At 58.6% G+C, this 16,490-nt stretch overlaps 1 protein-coding gene across 8 annotated transcripts in view; it reads right to left on the bottom strand.

The window, feature by feature from the left end:
- KCNAB2 (potassium voltage-gated channel subfamily A regulatory beta subunit 2) overlaps positions 1-16,490 on the bottom strand; it is an 81,577-nt gene that overhangs the window by 16,257 nt on the left and 48,830 nt on the right. For all 8 annotated transcript variants that reach the window (XM_059137157.1, XM_059137162.1, XM_059137163.1 and 5 more), the window contains 3 exons: positions 9,202-9,245; positions 8,320-8,357; positions 1,321-1,400 (listed from right to left, as the gene is read on the bottom strand). In XM_059137157.1, the coding sequence (XP_058993140.1) occupies positions 1,321-1,400; positions 8,320-8,357; positions 9,202-9,245 (162 nt within the window). The remainder of the gene's footprint in view (positions 1-1,320; positions 1,401-8,319; positions 8,358-9,201; positions 9,246-16,490) is intronic.

The raw sequence follows: 16,490 nt of genomic DNA, 5'->3' as shown, positions 1-16,490 counted from the left end.
GAATTTGCAAGCTGTTCAGCTTACATTGTGAACGCTCTTCGTCTGTGGTCAAGATGTGCAGAAATTCACTCAGCCCTTGGCCTCTTCCTGCGATTCCTCGGTCCCTCGTTTGTGGAACAAACAGATCAGAACAGGAGGAAGGGAGAAAAGCCAGTGGTGGTCCCGGGGGTGGTGGGAGCTGGAGTTGAGCAGTGACGATGGGGACACAGAGAGTGTGGGGTGTGTGGGGTCGGTGCGCATGGTGGGCCCTTGGGGGCCAGAGGCGGTGGCACGGAGTGGCTTCCTGCACGCTCTCACGGGCAGCAGGGCGGGCACACGGGCTGGGGTGCAGAGCCCGGGGAGCGCCTGTGAGCTTGGCAGGGCTGTACTACCTCTGATCCTCTGGCTTTAGTTCATCTGTCTGGAAAGCATTTCACTTTCCTGGGAAGAGCCGCTAGGATGCAGCACTGGGGAGGGGCCGGCGCATCCGGAGGGGCTGAGGGCTGCCGAGGGGGGCTGGAGGAGATCTTGGGGCTCCCAGAGGAGGTCCCCAGAGCCGTTAGGTCCTCAGACCCTGGGCTGGGACTGGAGAGAAGGTCCAGCTGGTTTCCCATTCTCAGGGCTCTGGGCCCATTGCTGGCTGCAGGTAATGACCCAGAGCCTTAGAGGCAGGTGCTAGCCCCGGGGCCACCGAGCACAGCCAGCCGGGCTGCAGCCAAGCCGGCTGATGGGAACTTGGCTCGGCCCAGGCAGGAGGGGCCGGAGGGAGAGTGAACAGAGAGCCAACAAATGACTTCACAAACAAAAGCTGACTTTTGGAAACCCGATGCAGGAGAGTGGATGATTTGATTACCGCTAGTCTTTAACATTGGAGCCAGCAGCCTTGGCTGAAGAGGGCTTTTACATAATTGAGGAGGGAAGTTCACTGCCAAGGTGGGAGTGCTTCCTGCAGGGCTGGGCTGGCCAGACTCTGCTCTCCGCAGCTCGAGAGGCCTCACGGTACCATTAGCACATGAGTATGTCAGACTCGCGGGGCTGGCTGCAGGAGAGCCCGGGACCGCAGCCTGGTCTGGCTCGTGCCCAGCCTGGCATCTGAGGCACCAGAGGGACTGTGGTCATCTCAGGGCTTGGACACATGGGGGGTTTAGCGAGTGGCCAGTGTCCAAGCGTCCTGTAATTTTGGCCCCAGGAAAACAACCTTCTAAGACCATTCTGAGTTTAAAAAAGCAGGCAGAGTGTGAGGGACGTTTGTGGGCGCTTGGGACCAAGGACCAAAGCACTGGCTCTTCCCAGGGAAGCTGTGGCCCACACCACATCATCCCCACGAGAAAAGACACGTACTTGCCAGCTGCGTAGACTTCTGCGGTATCGAAAAGGTTGATGCCGTTGTCATAGGCCAAGGTCATTAGCTGCTCTGCCATCTGAAACGAGAAAACCAGAGCCACTGTGGGCAGCACATGCCCGCCAGGCTGGGGGTGGGGGGAGCTCCAGGGCATAATCTCGTGGCCTGGGGTGCCTCCTGTGTGTGCAGGCCGTGCCCTCCGGGGCTCCCCTCGTCCTCTCCTGCCATGGGACAGGCACGGAGGCAGCCCTCAGGAGCGGACCCACAGGGAGGAAAGAAGACAAAATGAATGAAGGAACAGCCCTGGGGCTGTGAGTTTCCTGCGAACAAGGACCCCATCTCTTGGGTCACCACAAAGCTTAGCCCCTATACTGGGTTGAACACAGCCCCCAACAGAGGTGCAATGGATCCTGGCAGAACGAATTCTTTCTTAAAGCTATGGCTGGAGTGTGTCCTCTGGCTGTTTGCTGCACCCCCGCCCCCCAATTCCTTCCCAGCAGCCATACCAGGACGAAAAGACTATTGTTTGCAGATGGAGAAACTGCCGTGCTCAGCGAGCATCTCCAGCCTCGGCTGGCTGCATCTCCAGCCAGGTGGAGGGGCTGATGCCCGATGCCCGAGGGGCACGCGCCTGCCACCAGAGTTAGCTGGTTCCCCAGATGCGACTGTGCCCCACCACGCCTTGGTAGTGGGGGTGAGGCTTGAGCCGCTGGGGGCGGGGGTGGGCAAGCGCCCCCTGCCACAATCAGCCCCTCCAGGATGTGGCAGAGATCGCTGCTTGTCCTCTGGATCGTGCCCCTTTGAGAGAGTCACGGATGCAAACTCCCCCCACCGCTTCCCAAAGCTCAGTTCAAAGTGCCAAGCCTCCCTCCCCAGCTACCCGGGGTCAGGTGAGTCACACTTAACAGCCCTCAGAAACGGTGGGACGAAAACCCAGCCCTGTTCAGCGTTGTGGAAGTTCTCTCCATCCCAAACTCCGAAGCCCCCTGGGCCAGGCAGGTATGGACAGTGAGGCTGCCGGCCTGTGGGGACACTGGGGTGGGGGCACTGATGCTCATTTACTGCCTCTGGGAAGGCTGCTCAGCGTGGCTACATCTTGTGATTTTTCAAGAGAAGCTAGAGACCAGGGTATTTGGGGTGGTAAAAATCTCCCGATTTTTCAAATGCTGGCAATGAACCCCAAAGATTTCTGATACCGAGCAGGCCAGGGTGCACCCTCATTAGTTAGCGGCTGTCATTTGAGTCAGAGAGCCCAGGGCAGAAGAAAGGCCATTGGTGGATGAATTTTCTGGATCCACAGGGCTGGTTGGCTCCAGTGGAGCTCAAGGGTAATCATGTATCAGGTGCAACCATGACCCTCCAGGGAGCCGGCTCCCCCCTTCCCCTGCGTCTCTCTGCATCCTGGGGCCCCTTTCCTCCCCTCCAAACCTCCAGGCACACCAGCTTCCTTCGCCGGGTCATCTCTGTCTTCAACCTGACTTTTTAGGGATGTGTCCCACCGAGCCCCCGACCCCTGCCGGGAGAGCGCCCCATGCTGGGGCCCTAGCCAGGGTATACAGAGGACGTAGGGGTGCCCACTGCCTCCTGGAGAGGGCTCTGAGCAGAGGTGACTCAGCACCACGGCTTTAACCTCACGTTCAGACCCTGCCTCCCTCCCCCGGCGCCCGCCTTGCTCACCCGGAGAACGGCGTGCTACAGGTGTTTTGAGCTTTGCTCTTCCCACTTCCACTACATCTCAGAAACCAACCCATGTTAGTTCGTAGAAATCGGCTTCGTTCTTTCTCAAAAAAATTATATACAATTTAAAAAGTGTGGTAAGGCATGCTTACGTAAGATGGACTCTTTTAGCCATTTTTATGTGTGCCCTTCTGTGGCATGAAGGACAGGCATGTTGTGCAACCCTCACCCACGCTGGCCTCCAGAACGCCCCCACCTTCCCAAACAGAAGCTCGGTCCCCACGAGACACCAGCTTTCCACTCTTCCCTGCCCTAGCCCCCGGCGCCCGCCCATCTGCTTCTAGAAGGCCTGGGGGGCGTCCTCCAGCATCTGTCTTTCTGTGATGGGGTGACTTGCTGAACTGAACGGGGTGCCTTCAGGGTTCCTGCCTGTTGGAGGGTGTGCGAGCATTTCCGGGGCTGGGTCTGGAGGGTGGGCAGGGGTCTGTCCTGCAGGAAGTCGGGGGGGGGGGCAGGCGGAGGAGCGGGAGTTGCAGGCAGAGAGGCTGGGGTGTGCGGAGGAGGGCCGCGTGCCGTGCTCGCCCGTCCCGTGCTCCCGTCCAGCGCCCGGCACCCTCCTCACTCGTCTTTCTCCTACTCCAGCATCGGCACCTTCGGCCAGTCCTGCCAGCAACTCCTGGAAGCTGACCCAGAGTCGGACCCTCCCACCCCCCACCAAGTGGTCCGAGCCAGAGGCGGCGTTTCTGTGGTAGCCCCTCTCTCTGCTTCTGTCCTTGCCCCCGGCACCCTGCACGGGGCCAACGGTGGTCCGTGGACCAGCACCAGCCATGCCGGGTCCCCGGCTCTGCCCCAGGCCTGGCCCAGCAGAACCCACATGTTAACTGGCCTTCCAGGGGATTCGTGCATACGTTCCAATCCGAGGAGACCCTCCCCCCATCCTTGGGGGACTGCCGTCCTCCGCGGAGCAGCCAGAGTGAGCCTCTTGAGTGAAGTCAGGTCAAATTTCCACTGTGACTTCTATGTCACAGATGATCAAAGCCAAGGTCCCCACCAGATCTGCTCCCTCACCTCTGCCCCCGCCTCTCAACCTGGGGCTCCTCCTGCGGCCTCCTCCTCTGGCCTGGAATGCTCTCTCTCGGAGTCATCACGGGCTCACTCTTGTCTCCCCCGCCCTGACCGTCCTGCATAAACGGGAGTCTGCACCTCGGGCCTCCTTTCTCTGTGCCCGTGTTCTCTGTGTTTGATTAAATAAGGGCTCCTGGAGCCTGTGAGTGGTCTCTTGGGTAGAAAAAGGATCTTTGTGGATGTGCCTCCATGAAGGGTCTTGAGGTGGGAGACAACCCTGGATTATCAGGTGGTCCCTGAACGCTACCACGGGTGTCTTTAGAGGAGGGAGGCAGACGCTGGAGCGAGGCGGCCACCAGAAGCTGGAGGAGCGTGGGAGAAGCCAGTCTCCTCCCCCAGAGGCTCCCCTGGGAGTGCGACCCTACTGACGCCTTGATTTCAGCTCTGTGGTCCTGACTCTGGACTTCGGACCTCCGGGCCTGTGAGAAAATAAATGTCTCTCGATCTAAAACCACTCAGACGGTGGTTGTTTGCTAATGCAGCCACCGGACACTTCTAGCCCTCGGAGGTAACGTGTGCTTACTGTCTGTCCCCCCCTCCAGAGAGACAGCGCGGGGCGGGGGACGGCACTCGGCAGGGGCTGAGCAGGTGTGAGCCGTGCGGACACCGTCCCTGGCTGCCTGCACTGGCCGATGCTGCGAGGCCGGCCAGGCCGGACAGGTCAGCAGGTTGGGGGTCGAGGATCCCCTCCCCATCTCACCTGTCGCTCAGCCAGGAAGATGGCAGCACCCACGACCACCCCAACGACACCAGAAAAGAGTGAGGGAGGGGATTTTCCAGGCTGTGATTTTATTTTCCTGTCCTGCTCTGATTTCGTAGCACTCCTCTCCCACGCTCTTCTTTAAAGGTTTATTTATTTATTCTAGAGGCAGGGCGTGGAGAGAGAGTGTGCGCACGCACGCGCGTGAGTCGGGGCAGAAGGAGTGACAGAATCTCAAGCAGACTCCTGGCTGAGAACAGAGCCCGACGTGGGGCTCGATCTCTCGACCCTGAGATTGGGACGGAGCCCAGATCAAGGGTCGGATCCTCATCTGACTGAAACGCCCAGGTGCCCTCTCTTGCAGATGTTCCTACGTGAATATATGCTTTTCCCCTGTAAGACGGTGGCTCTCACATACAGACCAGTGTTGGTGCTGTTTGCCACACGCTGGCTCCTGGGTCTGTCCCCATGTCATTCTGTAAGCCGTGAGTCCCAGAGACTTACGCTCTGTGGATGAGTCCTGCTTTACGGGACGGAGCCTTTATATTGAGACTGTCCAGATTTTTCCAACATCAGAGTTAGAGTCTCGGAAACCCAAGGCAGGAGGGACTTCAGGAGCCATGCGGGTCTCTTCCCTGCTGTCCCTACTTGGGGGCCAGGGGACGTCATCCCGCCCCCGAGCTGGGAGCTGGCCGTGGGCTCTGAGGCAGGCACCGGGTGCCATTCCCCGATCATGAGTCTCCAGGTAAGACCGCAGGCACCTGCTTCATCTCTGGGGCTCTAATTCCTCCAAATAGGGTAACGGCACCTGCCTCCCTGGGTTGATACAGGGTCGAGTGTCACAGTAAATGTCAAGTTTGTCACTACCACCCTTGTTAGATTTCCGGTGCCCAGGCTGTTCTGAGCACATGGTCCGAGAAGGAGTTTTTTCCTTGAGCTGCCATGTGAGGTCACAGAAAGGGCATTGGACTAGAACTTGGAAACCTGACTCTGACCAGGCCAGCTCCCACCCTTGGCTACAAAATTAGAGGTTTGCTAACACCATCTGCTTCCTCTGAGGTCTGGCTCTGCTCTGTCCGGCCCCCACGGACTCTGTCCCCAAGGCCACAGCCCCACAGACATTTGCAGACAGAGGACAGGCAATGGCAGACTTTCTCTGTGAAGGACCCGAGAGAACACGCTTTCATCTCTGCAGGCCGGACAGTCTCTGCAGCAACTTCTAACGGGAAAGTGGCCCCAGACTCTATGCAAATGAATGGGCGTGGCTGCCTACCAATAAAACTTTATTTATAAAAAACGGGTTGTGGAATTCATAGAGGCAGAGAGTAGAGTAGAGGTTACCAGGGGCTGGGGAGTTCCTCCCTCACGGTTGCAGTTCTGTTTACGGTGATGAAAACTTTCGGAGGCAGACCATGGTGATGGTTGCCCAGCGAAGAGAATGTACTTAATACCACGGAATTTTACACTTAAAAATGATTAATATGGTAAATTTAATGTTCTGCATATTTTAACCACAACAAAAATGGTGAAAATAGCCAATTTTATGTCTCATATATTTGATTAAAAGTAAAAAACAAAAAACATAAAAGAAAAAACTCAGACGGGGCCAGATCTGGCCTATGGGTTGCTGCTCACGGACATCTGCAGGTCCTGCCACGGGACCCCCACCCTTTGCCACATGAAATCTACCCAGTCCTCATTTCTGCGTCTCCCTGGCATCGCGGGGTCTTGCTGTAAAACCGGGACTGTGTTTCTGGGTTCCTTAGGAGGCCGTCCACCTTCCTCTGGACACGTGCTTAGCAAGGAACATGGCGCTCCCAGTGGTGCACTCCCTGGGGACACCCGGGGGACTTGTGGTCTCCCCAGTGTAGGTCAGCACACATGTTCCTCTGTAGCTCAGGATGGCCCTGGATTCCCTGTGGTTCCAACCCCGCTGGCTCGGACCGGGCAGGCAGCCAGCTAAAGAAAAAGACGTGGCCATTCTTCATCTGAACCGTGGCAAGGTGGGCCCCTCCTCCCTGATGTATTGATTTTTTTGGACACTAACTGTAGAATTTAATGCGAAAATTCTGCTTGTTCCTTCGCTCAATCCTTTTCACCTGCCAGGACCTCTGAGAACCCCAAATCTGTCATGTATTGTAGCTGCTGTCCTCCTAGCTTTGTGTCATCAAGAAATGACTTCTAGTATCTTCATACGAGTCACTGTCTATGTGATGGAGACGGGGCAGAGGCCGGAGCCAGCAGGGCGGCCGCTGGGTCGTTCATCAATACTCTTTGGGTGCAAGGCATCCGTTGGGGACATAAATTGCCTAAGCTGGATGCTTACCACCCAGTCACTTCTCTGGATCTTTCTCACAAGGACCTCACGCACGGGGTAGCAAATGCCATTTGGAAATGAAGTCACACACCACCACCCCCCACCCCAGCAAAAGGGGAAGAGATGATTCAGACATAGTGATTTTGGGTGAACCACACGGGCTCTGGGGCTCTGACCTTCTATGCTAAGTGCTTGCCACCAATCCGGTGGCTAAAGGCAAAGCAATTTCCTGAACCTCAAAAACTCCTTTCCCCTGAGGCCGTCCAGAGCTAGAGCCTCAAAACAAGGGCGAGGCACTCTGCAGCCGGCTGCTGTCATGACAGGAAAAAGGGAAAAAGCGCAAATGAAATACATGTAGATTTTGACAGAAGCAAAGCTTTTCCTTCGGAAACTTGACTGGGCAAACACAGGAAAGGAGGTCTCCGATGAGTGCACTTATGAATTTGTAAATGCACCTTCCTGAGAGTAAGCAGGGCAGCCGGAAGGACAGCTCCGCGGGCACATGTCCAGGGCTCTCAGAGCAGACGTCACAGAGCAGAGAATCACTCTGCTGCCCAGAAGTGCGCCCAGCCTGGGGGTGCGCAAGCCCTTCCCCGACAGACGCTGGGGGCACCTGCTCACACGGGCAGAGAGGAGCCCCGGCGAGCGCACCAGGCTGGCGAGCACAGGCTGAACGACAGCTAGAAAGACCGCAAGGGGAAATGGGCGGGGTGGGGATGGACGGCGGGGGCTGGGTATTCGCAGACTCTGCTTTCTAAAGACCCCAGCAGATGCGGGCTGAAGTTGCAGATCCCGTGGGGTACTCTGCCCGAGCAGCTTAGAAAGACGCCCAGCTGTGTACTTGGGAGAAGAGGAGCCCCTGGACTTCCCTGGCTAGTGGGGGACTGGGTGCTATGCAGGTGAGGAACCCGAGATTCTGGGCCTTTTGGGGATCACAGACGTCCCAAGGCACCCAGCTGGGGAGGGCAGGCACCGGATTTGGCATCTTTTAATGCTGCTGTGGCTCCCCTCACCCTTCCTGCTGATCCAGAGGGCCACGGCACCCTTGAGCGGCGGCACGAGGGAGGCTGCAGCGGCCACTGTGAGCGCCGGTCCGGTGGTCCACGGGGCGGACTCAACCAGGTGCCCACCGTGGCCAGCCTCTGCTGGGACCTGCAGCCTGCGGGAGCCCCGTCTTACCTCATCGGTGATCTGGCCTCCGAAGGTCACCCATGTTCCTGGAAGGAAACACATGGGCTCAAATCAGAGAACCTCTCCAGGGAGCTTGCCATCCTGCCCCCACACCCAGGGTGCTCTGCCCTCAGGCTGCAGGGCCTGGGGGACAGCCACAGGCCACCATGCCACTTGCTCTGCAGTGAGCCCGTCCTCAGCACGTGGGGACACTAGGCCTTCAGGGCAAGGGCAAGTCTCCCTCTCTTGGGGACACCAAACCAGGGGACAGGAAGTGCCCGGAGCAGGCAAAGGACTGCAGGTCTTTGAAATGCTTGTTGGGGCTCAAGCCGATGGGCTCCTACTCTGGTGACCTGCCCCAGGGAGCAGGATGAGGGATGCCCCCCCCCCCGAAACCGGGCCAATCTGACAGCCACGCCCTTGTGCTTGCTGGGTGGCACACGTGTGTGCGTGTATGTGTGCGTGTGTCTGTGTTCAGAGGTGCGTCGGGAACATACTGTGGGTACCAGGGAGGGGGAGGGACAGTGTATTCTGGGAACAGAGCTCACATCTGGGGAAAGCCTAGATAAAAGGGCACAAGCCATCCACCCTCTATGAGGACTCAGTCTCGCAAGGAGAGAAGATGCTCTCCGGACACACCTGGGGCCAGGGGCCTTCTCTGATTTTCTGGTGTGAGGCAGGGTCTGTGCGTGCACAAGGCCCCTGGTACTTCCCTCGCCTCCCCTATCCCTCTCCTGAGGCACCCCCCAACCTCCTGGTTGCCGTGGCAACTGAGTCTCACCATCCCCCTAATCCTGGCTCCCAACCCTGACCCCAGGGCTGGCCCCTTCAGCCCTCCCAAAGCCCTGGCCTCCCTGGATGGCACTGGACCAAGGGAGCCCCCACACTCACCGAGCCCCAGGCAGGAGACCCGCAGGCCCGACTTGCCCAAGTTCCTGGAAAACAAACTTGGTGTGAGTTCTCAGTGACAGGGACAGGACCTGCCAGCCAAGCACAGCCCCGCCCCCTCTGCTGTTCCCAAAGCCCAACCCCCAGCTTGAACCCCCCCTTCAGTCCATGTATCTTTTGAGACTCTGAAGGCAAGGGGTCCTCTGGAGAGAGGCCTGTGGCTCACTGGCCTTTAGGCATAAAGAGCCAACTGTCCGTCCTCCTGCCTGCCATACCCACGCCAGAGCATGGCCACATGGCCAGGCCAGGCTGTGGCCCACCACAGTGGGGCCGGGAGAGCCACCTCGAAAGAGATCAGGGGAATGGGCTGATTGAGGCCTGGTGGTACCCGGTCATCACGGGCCTGCGGAGGTACCTGCCGGATGAAGATCCCAGGGTCCACGTGAAGGGGCCACAGCCATCACTAATGTCCTTAGGAGGTCATGGAGGGTGGCCATGCTCTGCTGAGGACTGTCCTGGCCTGTTTGTCCTGGCACAGGCTGGCTGGGGGCCGCAGGAGCAGCCACAGGCCGGAAGGTCTTCAAGCATCACGTCCTCCATCTCCCACTGCTCTGTGGGTCAGGGGCCTTCCTTTTCCCCACATTCCCATTTTACACAAGAGCACCCTGGACCTGCCCAGGAGCGAAAGGGCCAGGACCCACTGGCCAGGAGTCCACGATGGCGCGCCCCTTTCCCCATTACGGTGGATGCAGGATGTGAGCTGCTCACATGGTGAGGTCCATGGGCAGGGCGGGAGTCAACTCCCCTCGGGGCACCTCCGCGGTCAGCATCCCGGTCCTGGGACCAGCCTGGGGTGCAACACCCAGCCAGGCAGTGGAAAGTCAGAGAGTTGTGACGGACTCAGAGGGTGAACCCCAGCCTCCTTCCCTGAGGGCTTCAGCGTTTCCCTGTGTCCTCAGTTTCTCTACCGAAACCCAGCCCCCTCGGACCCTCTGAAGCCTTGGTTTCCTGCTTCCCAGACCCCAGGACCCTGCTCATGTCACAGGCGGTCACAAGGGGTGGGGAGGGGAGGTAACAAACTTGTAAACGGTTTGAGTCACCAAATTTAAAAGAGTTCTAGAAGGCCCAGGTCTCTTCTCAAATTTCCCATTGAAACCGGCCCGGCTGCCAGCCCGCTGTTCCTGCAGGGAGCCGTGGAATTTTCCCGACGCGAGTTCAGAACAGCTGCTGGTACCTGGCAGGCAGGGCAGCCGCTCGAGCAGAGGCTCTGAAGCCACAGCTGAAACGCTGGGTGCGTGATGTCACCTGCTGCCCCTGGACCCCTCTGCAGAACGGGCTCCCGGGGCCAGCCGCAAGGGTGACACGAGGTAACAGGTGACCGGGTGACACAGGACGCTGACCCTGCCTTGTCCTCACGCGAGAAGCAACAGACAAATCAAAGAGCTTTGCAAAGCTACCGAGTTAAAAAAACGGAAGCCTCTGGGACGCCTGGGTGGCTCAGTTGGTTAAGCAGCTGCCTTCGGCTCAGGTCATGATCCCAGTGTCCTGGGATCGAGTCCCATATCAGGCTCCTTGCTCGTCAGGGAGCCTGCTTCTCCCTCTGCCTCTGCCTGCCATTCTGTCTGCCTGTGCTTGCTCTCTCTCCCTCTCTCTCTCTGAGAAATAAATAAAATCTTAAAAAACAAAAAAACAAAAAAAACAAAAAACAAAACGGAAGCCTCCCCTGTTCTTCTCCCCTAAAAATCAGTGAAATAATCTGATGGTGCTCTCAGCCCACGGCTCGTATGATCCGACCCAGGGCAACTTGGGTTTGCGGCTGCCAGGAAGGAAGGCAATCCGTTATCGTGTTGTAAGCGCGCACAGTGCTATCGCCTCTCTACAAGCCTGTGGGAACATACTCAGAACATTCCTGGTTTAGTTTCCGATTTGCCACGAGAGAGTTAAAATCCACCATGCACAAAACGTAAGGGCTGAGCAGTCGAAGACATGACTTAAAGCTTTTCTGATGAACTTCGAATCACACTTGAATTGATGTTGCGTCTAAGCAGAAAGTTAATTTTTGTTTTGTTGTCTATACATAAACCGGAATTAAAAAGTTGTGTTTTTTTTATATAAGGAAGAAAGGCGCCACCGTGTCATCTATAGACCGTGCATCGGGCCAGGCCTGCTCAACAGTGCAGGTGATTGTCCCCCCGCCTCCGGTTAGCTAGAAAGTAGCTGTGGCTGAAAATCAGAGCCTTGCTTGCAAGCAGCCTGGAAGAAACAAGGGATCCAAGATTCTGATCAGTAGTTCCTCACTGCTCGGGGTCACAGCCCCTTTGAGAAACCGATAAAGGCTGTGAACCTATTCCCTGGAAATGTGCAGGACATGAAGACCACTGGACCCTGTGTGCAATGCCCGGGCGCTCTCAGGGCCTCGGGCCGCTGGTCTCTGTAAATGCAGGTGCTGGAAGGGAGGCTGAGCTCCCGACTCGACAAAACTCCCACTAGTGACCATGGGAAGGAGTTTCCTGGCCAGGCTCTGCGGAAGGCTACGTTTTAGGTACATCCTCCTGAAAGTCCCTTTCACCAGTGTGGAACCAGATGCGTGCACGCGCTGAGTGTTCGGGGTGGGGTGGGGGGGATGAGTGGCTTTAGCAACAGACAGATGAGAGCATAGAACTGAGCTCGTTTGGGTCTGTAGCTGAAAGGGGCGCCTGGCACCCCTTGCCCACCAGAATGGGCCAGGACCCAGGGCATTCAGCTCTCCAGCTGCTTCCCTGCCCACTGCCCACGGGAGTAATTTAACAAAACTAGGGCAGCGCATGATGCTGTAATTACCCCGCTCAAGTTGTCTCCCCGATAAAATGATGGTATTAGTTCTGCCATCCGTTGGCAGTCCTCGGGAGAAGGAATGAGAAGGGACAGGGTATCTCCAGGCAAAATGCTTTATAAATACGGCTGCTCCGTGGGGGTGGGGAGTGCCGCCAAGTCCGCCTCTTCTGGACGGGGGCTGGAGACACGCTGCCCCTTGAAACTCCCAAGACTTGAACATCGAACATCGTCTCCTACAGTTTTCTCTCCTAATTCGGTCGACCTAATGACAAAGCAGTTGGCTAACTCTCTAAACCCAAGCGATGTTGGCCTCCACGGATTGGCCTCGTGTCTCTCCTGCCATCTGGAAAAATGCTTAGGAGGACTCATGGGTTTAACCTCTGCCGGAGGACAGCCCCGATGCCCAGGATATCAGCCACCAGGTGCCCTCACCCCTTGACACTGCACCGCGGACCCCAAGAATTACTGACCCTTTAAAGAGAGTCCAAGGCCTTTAAATTCAGCCACGTGGTGGAGGACAACACGTTGAGCCAGTGACAGAGCAACGAGGTCCTAATGAGCGGGTGTTATGAGTGTGGGAGATGGGGTGTTTGCGGGGCGGCCGTTAAAATGGGGCGTGGTGGCCCGTTGACAGGTCCGCCCCGCTCCCAGTCTCCAGGTTCCCTACGACAGGCCCGGGCTTCTAGGTCTTCGGGCTCAGATGGTAGCGGCCAGCAGGGTCTGGGGGGGTGTTTGCTGGGTAACTGGGGCGGCGAGAAGCCCTCGCACGGGCGCCAGGCCCTTGGGGCGGAATGTTGGCCCCTCCCCTTATCCACAGGACTTAGCATTGCGCTTTTCCCACACCGAGTGAGCCCCTCTCGGGCCCCCCAGCGAGAATGTGGCACTCTGGCCACCCACCATTAGTTCCCTCAACACCAAAGGGTGTGGCTGGAGGCACCTGCTGGCCAGCTTCCTAAGGAGGCGGTTGGAGTGGGGGTAACGAGCAGTCAGGTCCCCTGCGGCCCTCATCTGCATCCTAGCTGTGGCCCCGGGACGGTCACTACGGAGCACCCCGTGGGGCGGGCACCCGATTATAAGGCAGGCAGCCTGTACTCACATGGGCGCGCCGTGGTTGGGATTCCGGCTCCCACTCCAGCCTCCGTGAAACCACACTTCCTGCGGGTGTATGAAGCCGCCTTCCTCCCCCACGCTGTCGAGCAAAGCTCGTGAGGCACACACAAGGACAGATGGGGCCCCCCAGTTAGGGAGCACTGAGGCTGGGATCTGAACCCAGCGCCTCACGCTGCAACCCCCAGCCGAAGGAGCGTCTCCCCTTACCGTCCGTCTCACCCTCCTGGCCTCTTGCACAAACAAGTGCACACACACGCACACGTTTGTGCAAATGCATGCCCACACGCGCCCATGAGCAAACACACACAGACACACACACGCACGCACTGTTATCTCCAGCACCCAGGCTCTTCAAGATTTACTCCTGAATGGGCCATAGGATCCTCGGCCGGAAATCATGTTAATACCCCGACTTTCCATTACGTGGCACTTCAGGTTTTTTTAGAAATGGCCTCACTTACATTAGCTCCGTTAACGATCCCGGGATTGACTTAAAAATAGCAGCAGGTAACAGGTATCTAACCTGAAATACAGTGTTTACTCTTAGCTTTGGATCCCCACTTAACACAGGACACAAGCTAGCAGGGCTTCTAGACGAGAGAAGTCCATTCTGGAGCGTCCTCAAACCCAAGCTTTTCCTCCAGAGGCTCATACAAGAGAATCAAACACCCCCGAGGACCCCAGGAAGGAGGGGGTACGGGCAGAGAGGCAGAAGGACTCCGAGTTTTCCCCCAATTCCCCACCGCGCGGCCCGGGACTCCACACGGTTCTTTGACGTGCGGTCCGACTTCGGGCACGGGTTTTGGGAGGTATAAGCTCTACCTCTGGGTGTCGGAGTGAGCCTCTCAATACTTTCCGAGCTGGCCGCACCGCCAGCTAGAAACCCAGACGCTGTCCTCAGATACAGCTAGAATCTTCCGTGACTCCTTCTGAGCCTGTGTGACTCTCTGGGTCCAGCTGACGCGGACTGTTTGCTCTAAGAACATCATTTCCCAGGAGCATCCTTCTAGAAAGGGTGAAGGGCTGAGAAAGGCCAGACCCCCCAAGACAGCTGCCCTATGCGCCTGCCCCCAGGGGTCTTTTGTACAAAGCTGGGACTGTCCTCTTCCAGCCGGGGGCACCTGCTACACATCTGAGCAAGGCCCGGGGCAGGGTGAGGGGTGCATGCGGGGAACAGGAGGACGGTCCCTGCCGCTGACACCCTCAGCACATACCAGCCGCGGCGAGGGAGGCTGGAGCCTGCTGGTGGACAGAGCCCAGGCAGAGGCACATGGGACAGCCGGGGCTCAGTCACCAGCAGGGACGTCCCGATGCTGCTCTGTGCCCTGCGGAGTCATAGTCCTGCCCGTGGAGGAGCCCGGGCTGGGGGTCTAGCTCAGGTCTGGCAGGGAACATTAATTTCATCACATGGGTCACTCAATGCTCTCTAAGTATCAAACCAATGCCTGTCGTGATACCCTTACTGCAAAGACCACCCACGGGGCATCTTCTGGGGTCCTGTGTGCCCCCGGGAAGGCAAGGGGGGCAGGAGGCCTGTGGCCAGTGCCGGGGGTTCCCAGGAAGAGAAAGCATCCCAGTGTCCTCCGTGGGTGGCTTGGTTATTATTACCAATACCCCCCCCCCCCCCCAAGCCCCATCAAAGGAAACAAACGGGCAGAAGGAAGAGAAGCCATCAAGCACCTTCCTGTCCCCCTGCAACCCCCTCACCCTGCGGTAGTGAAGAAAGAAACTTGGGGCTAACCCGAGCCCTGACGGTATTTCTCACCCAGTCCGAGCAGCGCTAGGAGCCCCCCAAGCCCGCCCAGCCTCTCAGGATGCCAAGTGCCCACATCTGACCACGGATTTGCAGATATTCCTGGCCCTCTCTGAGGCGGGTGATGGGGGGCAGCCTGAACCCCTGAAGCCCCCCGGGGCCCCGTACCTATATTTCATCCCCGGCTGTTTCATGCTGGCGTCACCGGCGCACGGGAGGCTCTGCGTGGACAGGTGTCCCAGGCTCCGGGCCACCATGGCCACGGCGCGGAAGCGGCCACGGGAGCCCAGGCTGGGGCTGCTGGCCGCCGGCCGGCCCAGCCGCTCCTCGGTGCCCCGGCCCTTGAGGCTGTGCTCGGAGCACACAAAGGACACCTGCATGCCGATGCCGGGCGCCCGCTCCGGGCCGCGACCCCCTCCTTCCAGGCCTCCGAAGCCCTCCTTCTCCCAGGACAAGACTTTATCTCAGAAAGCCAGGAAGCTGCGAGGCGTTCCTTTAGGGGCGAGGATCTCCCAAAGCAACGACAGAAAAACCTGGCGCGGTGTCCGAGGGAAGGGAATCAAATGTCCAGAATCCTGCTAGCAAAGACCTCATCGGAGGGCACCCGGCAATCCAGGTGGGGAGGGGGGAGCCATTTCCTCTCCCCTCACGTCTTTCTCTGGCTCGGCAGGTCCTTCCCCTGCCCTCGCCCTGGCGTGGCTCCAGCTGTCTGAGCCCCCAGCCCGGCAGCGTCCCGGCGTTTGGCCCGGCCGGGCTGCCAGTTACTCCCGACCTCCGCGTGACATCGCTGTCCTCCGAGGGAGAAGGGAGGGCGCCTCCCGACAGGGTGAGAGCCTGGGGGCTGAGCAGGCTGCTGCCGAGGGTGGGGTGGGGTGGGGGACCGGGGAGCAGCTGCTTTTCCAGGCTTCCCAGAGCCCAACTCCTGGCTCTGCGCACCCCGGGCTGTCGGGGCTCCCACCGAGTCAATTAGGTGACCGGTGAGAAGTGCAGGAGCCATCCAGCGATTCATTATTAATGACACGGGATGCACAGCCGTCCGCCCTGGGCTGATCCCCGGGAGGCTGGCTCCGGCTGCTCCAGGCTGACAGCCGGGACTCATCAGACAGGCGACAGGCGGCCACGGCCAACTCTAGCTGCTTGCGGCTCGCACCCAGCGATGTGGGGCTTCCACTAGGTTTCAGCACAAGCAGAAGCCGAATCACCCGGAATGTGGCGAACAGATCGCTCTGTCTAGAGGGTGTAACGCAGACAGCCCGAGGAGAGAAAGCTGGGGGTCGTGAGCCAGAGACCAGAGACGTTCCAGCACTCCCGTCCTTAGCTGGAGCGGACGCGTGAATGAACGCACGAGGAAAGACACCTTCCCCTGCTGCCCCGTCCTCCTTGTCCACACTCTTGGGCTCAGGCTAAAGCTGGGGGCAAGGCTCTCCTCCTGGAACAAAGCTCATGGGGTATCTTCAAACCCCCAGGAGATGCCCCCAGTGGCAGGAGAGGGGCTGGCTTTGGCCCGGACCCCGAGTGTGCCGCCCTTGCCCCGCAAGGTGAGCCCTGGCCAAAGCTCCTCTTCAGCTTCTTTCTTGCCACGAGGGAGGGGCAGAGAGAGAGGAAGAGAGCAGGT

The sequence above is a fragment of the Mustela lutreola genome, chromosome 10 (genome assembly GCF_030435805.1).
Source record: "Mustela lutreola isolate mMusLut2 chromosome 10, mMusLut2.pri, whole genome shotgun sequence".
NCBI classification, from domain to species: Eukaryota; Metazoa; Chordata; class Mammalia; order Carnivora; family Mustelidae; genus Mustela; species Mustela lutreola.
Note: the sequence above shows the minus strand (reverse complement) of the source record. Positions and strands in the feature narration are given on the sequence as shown.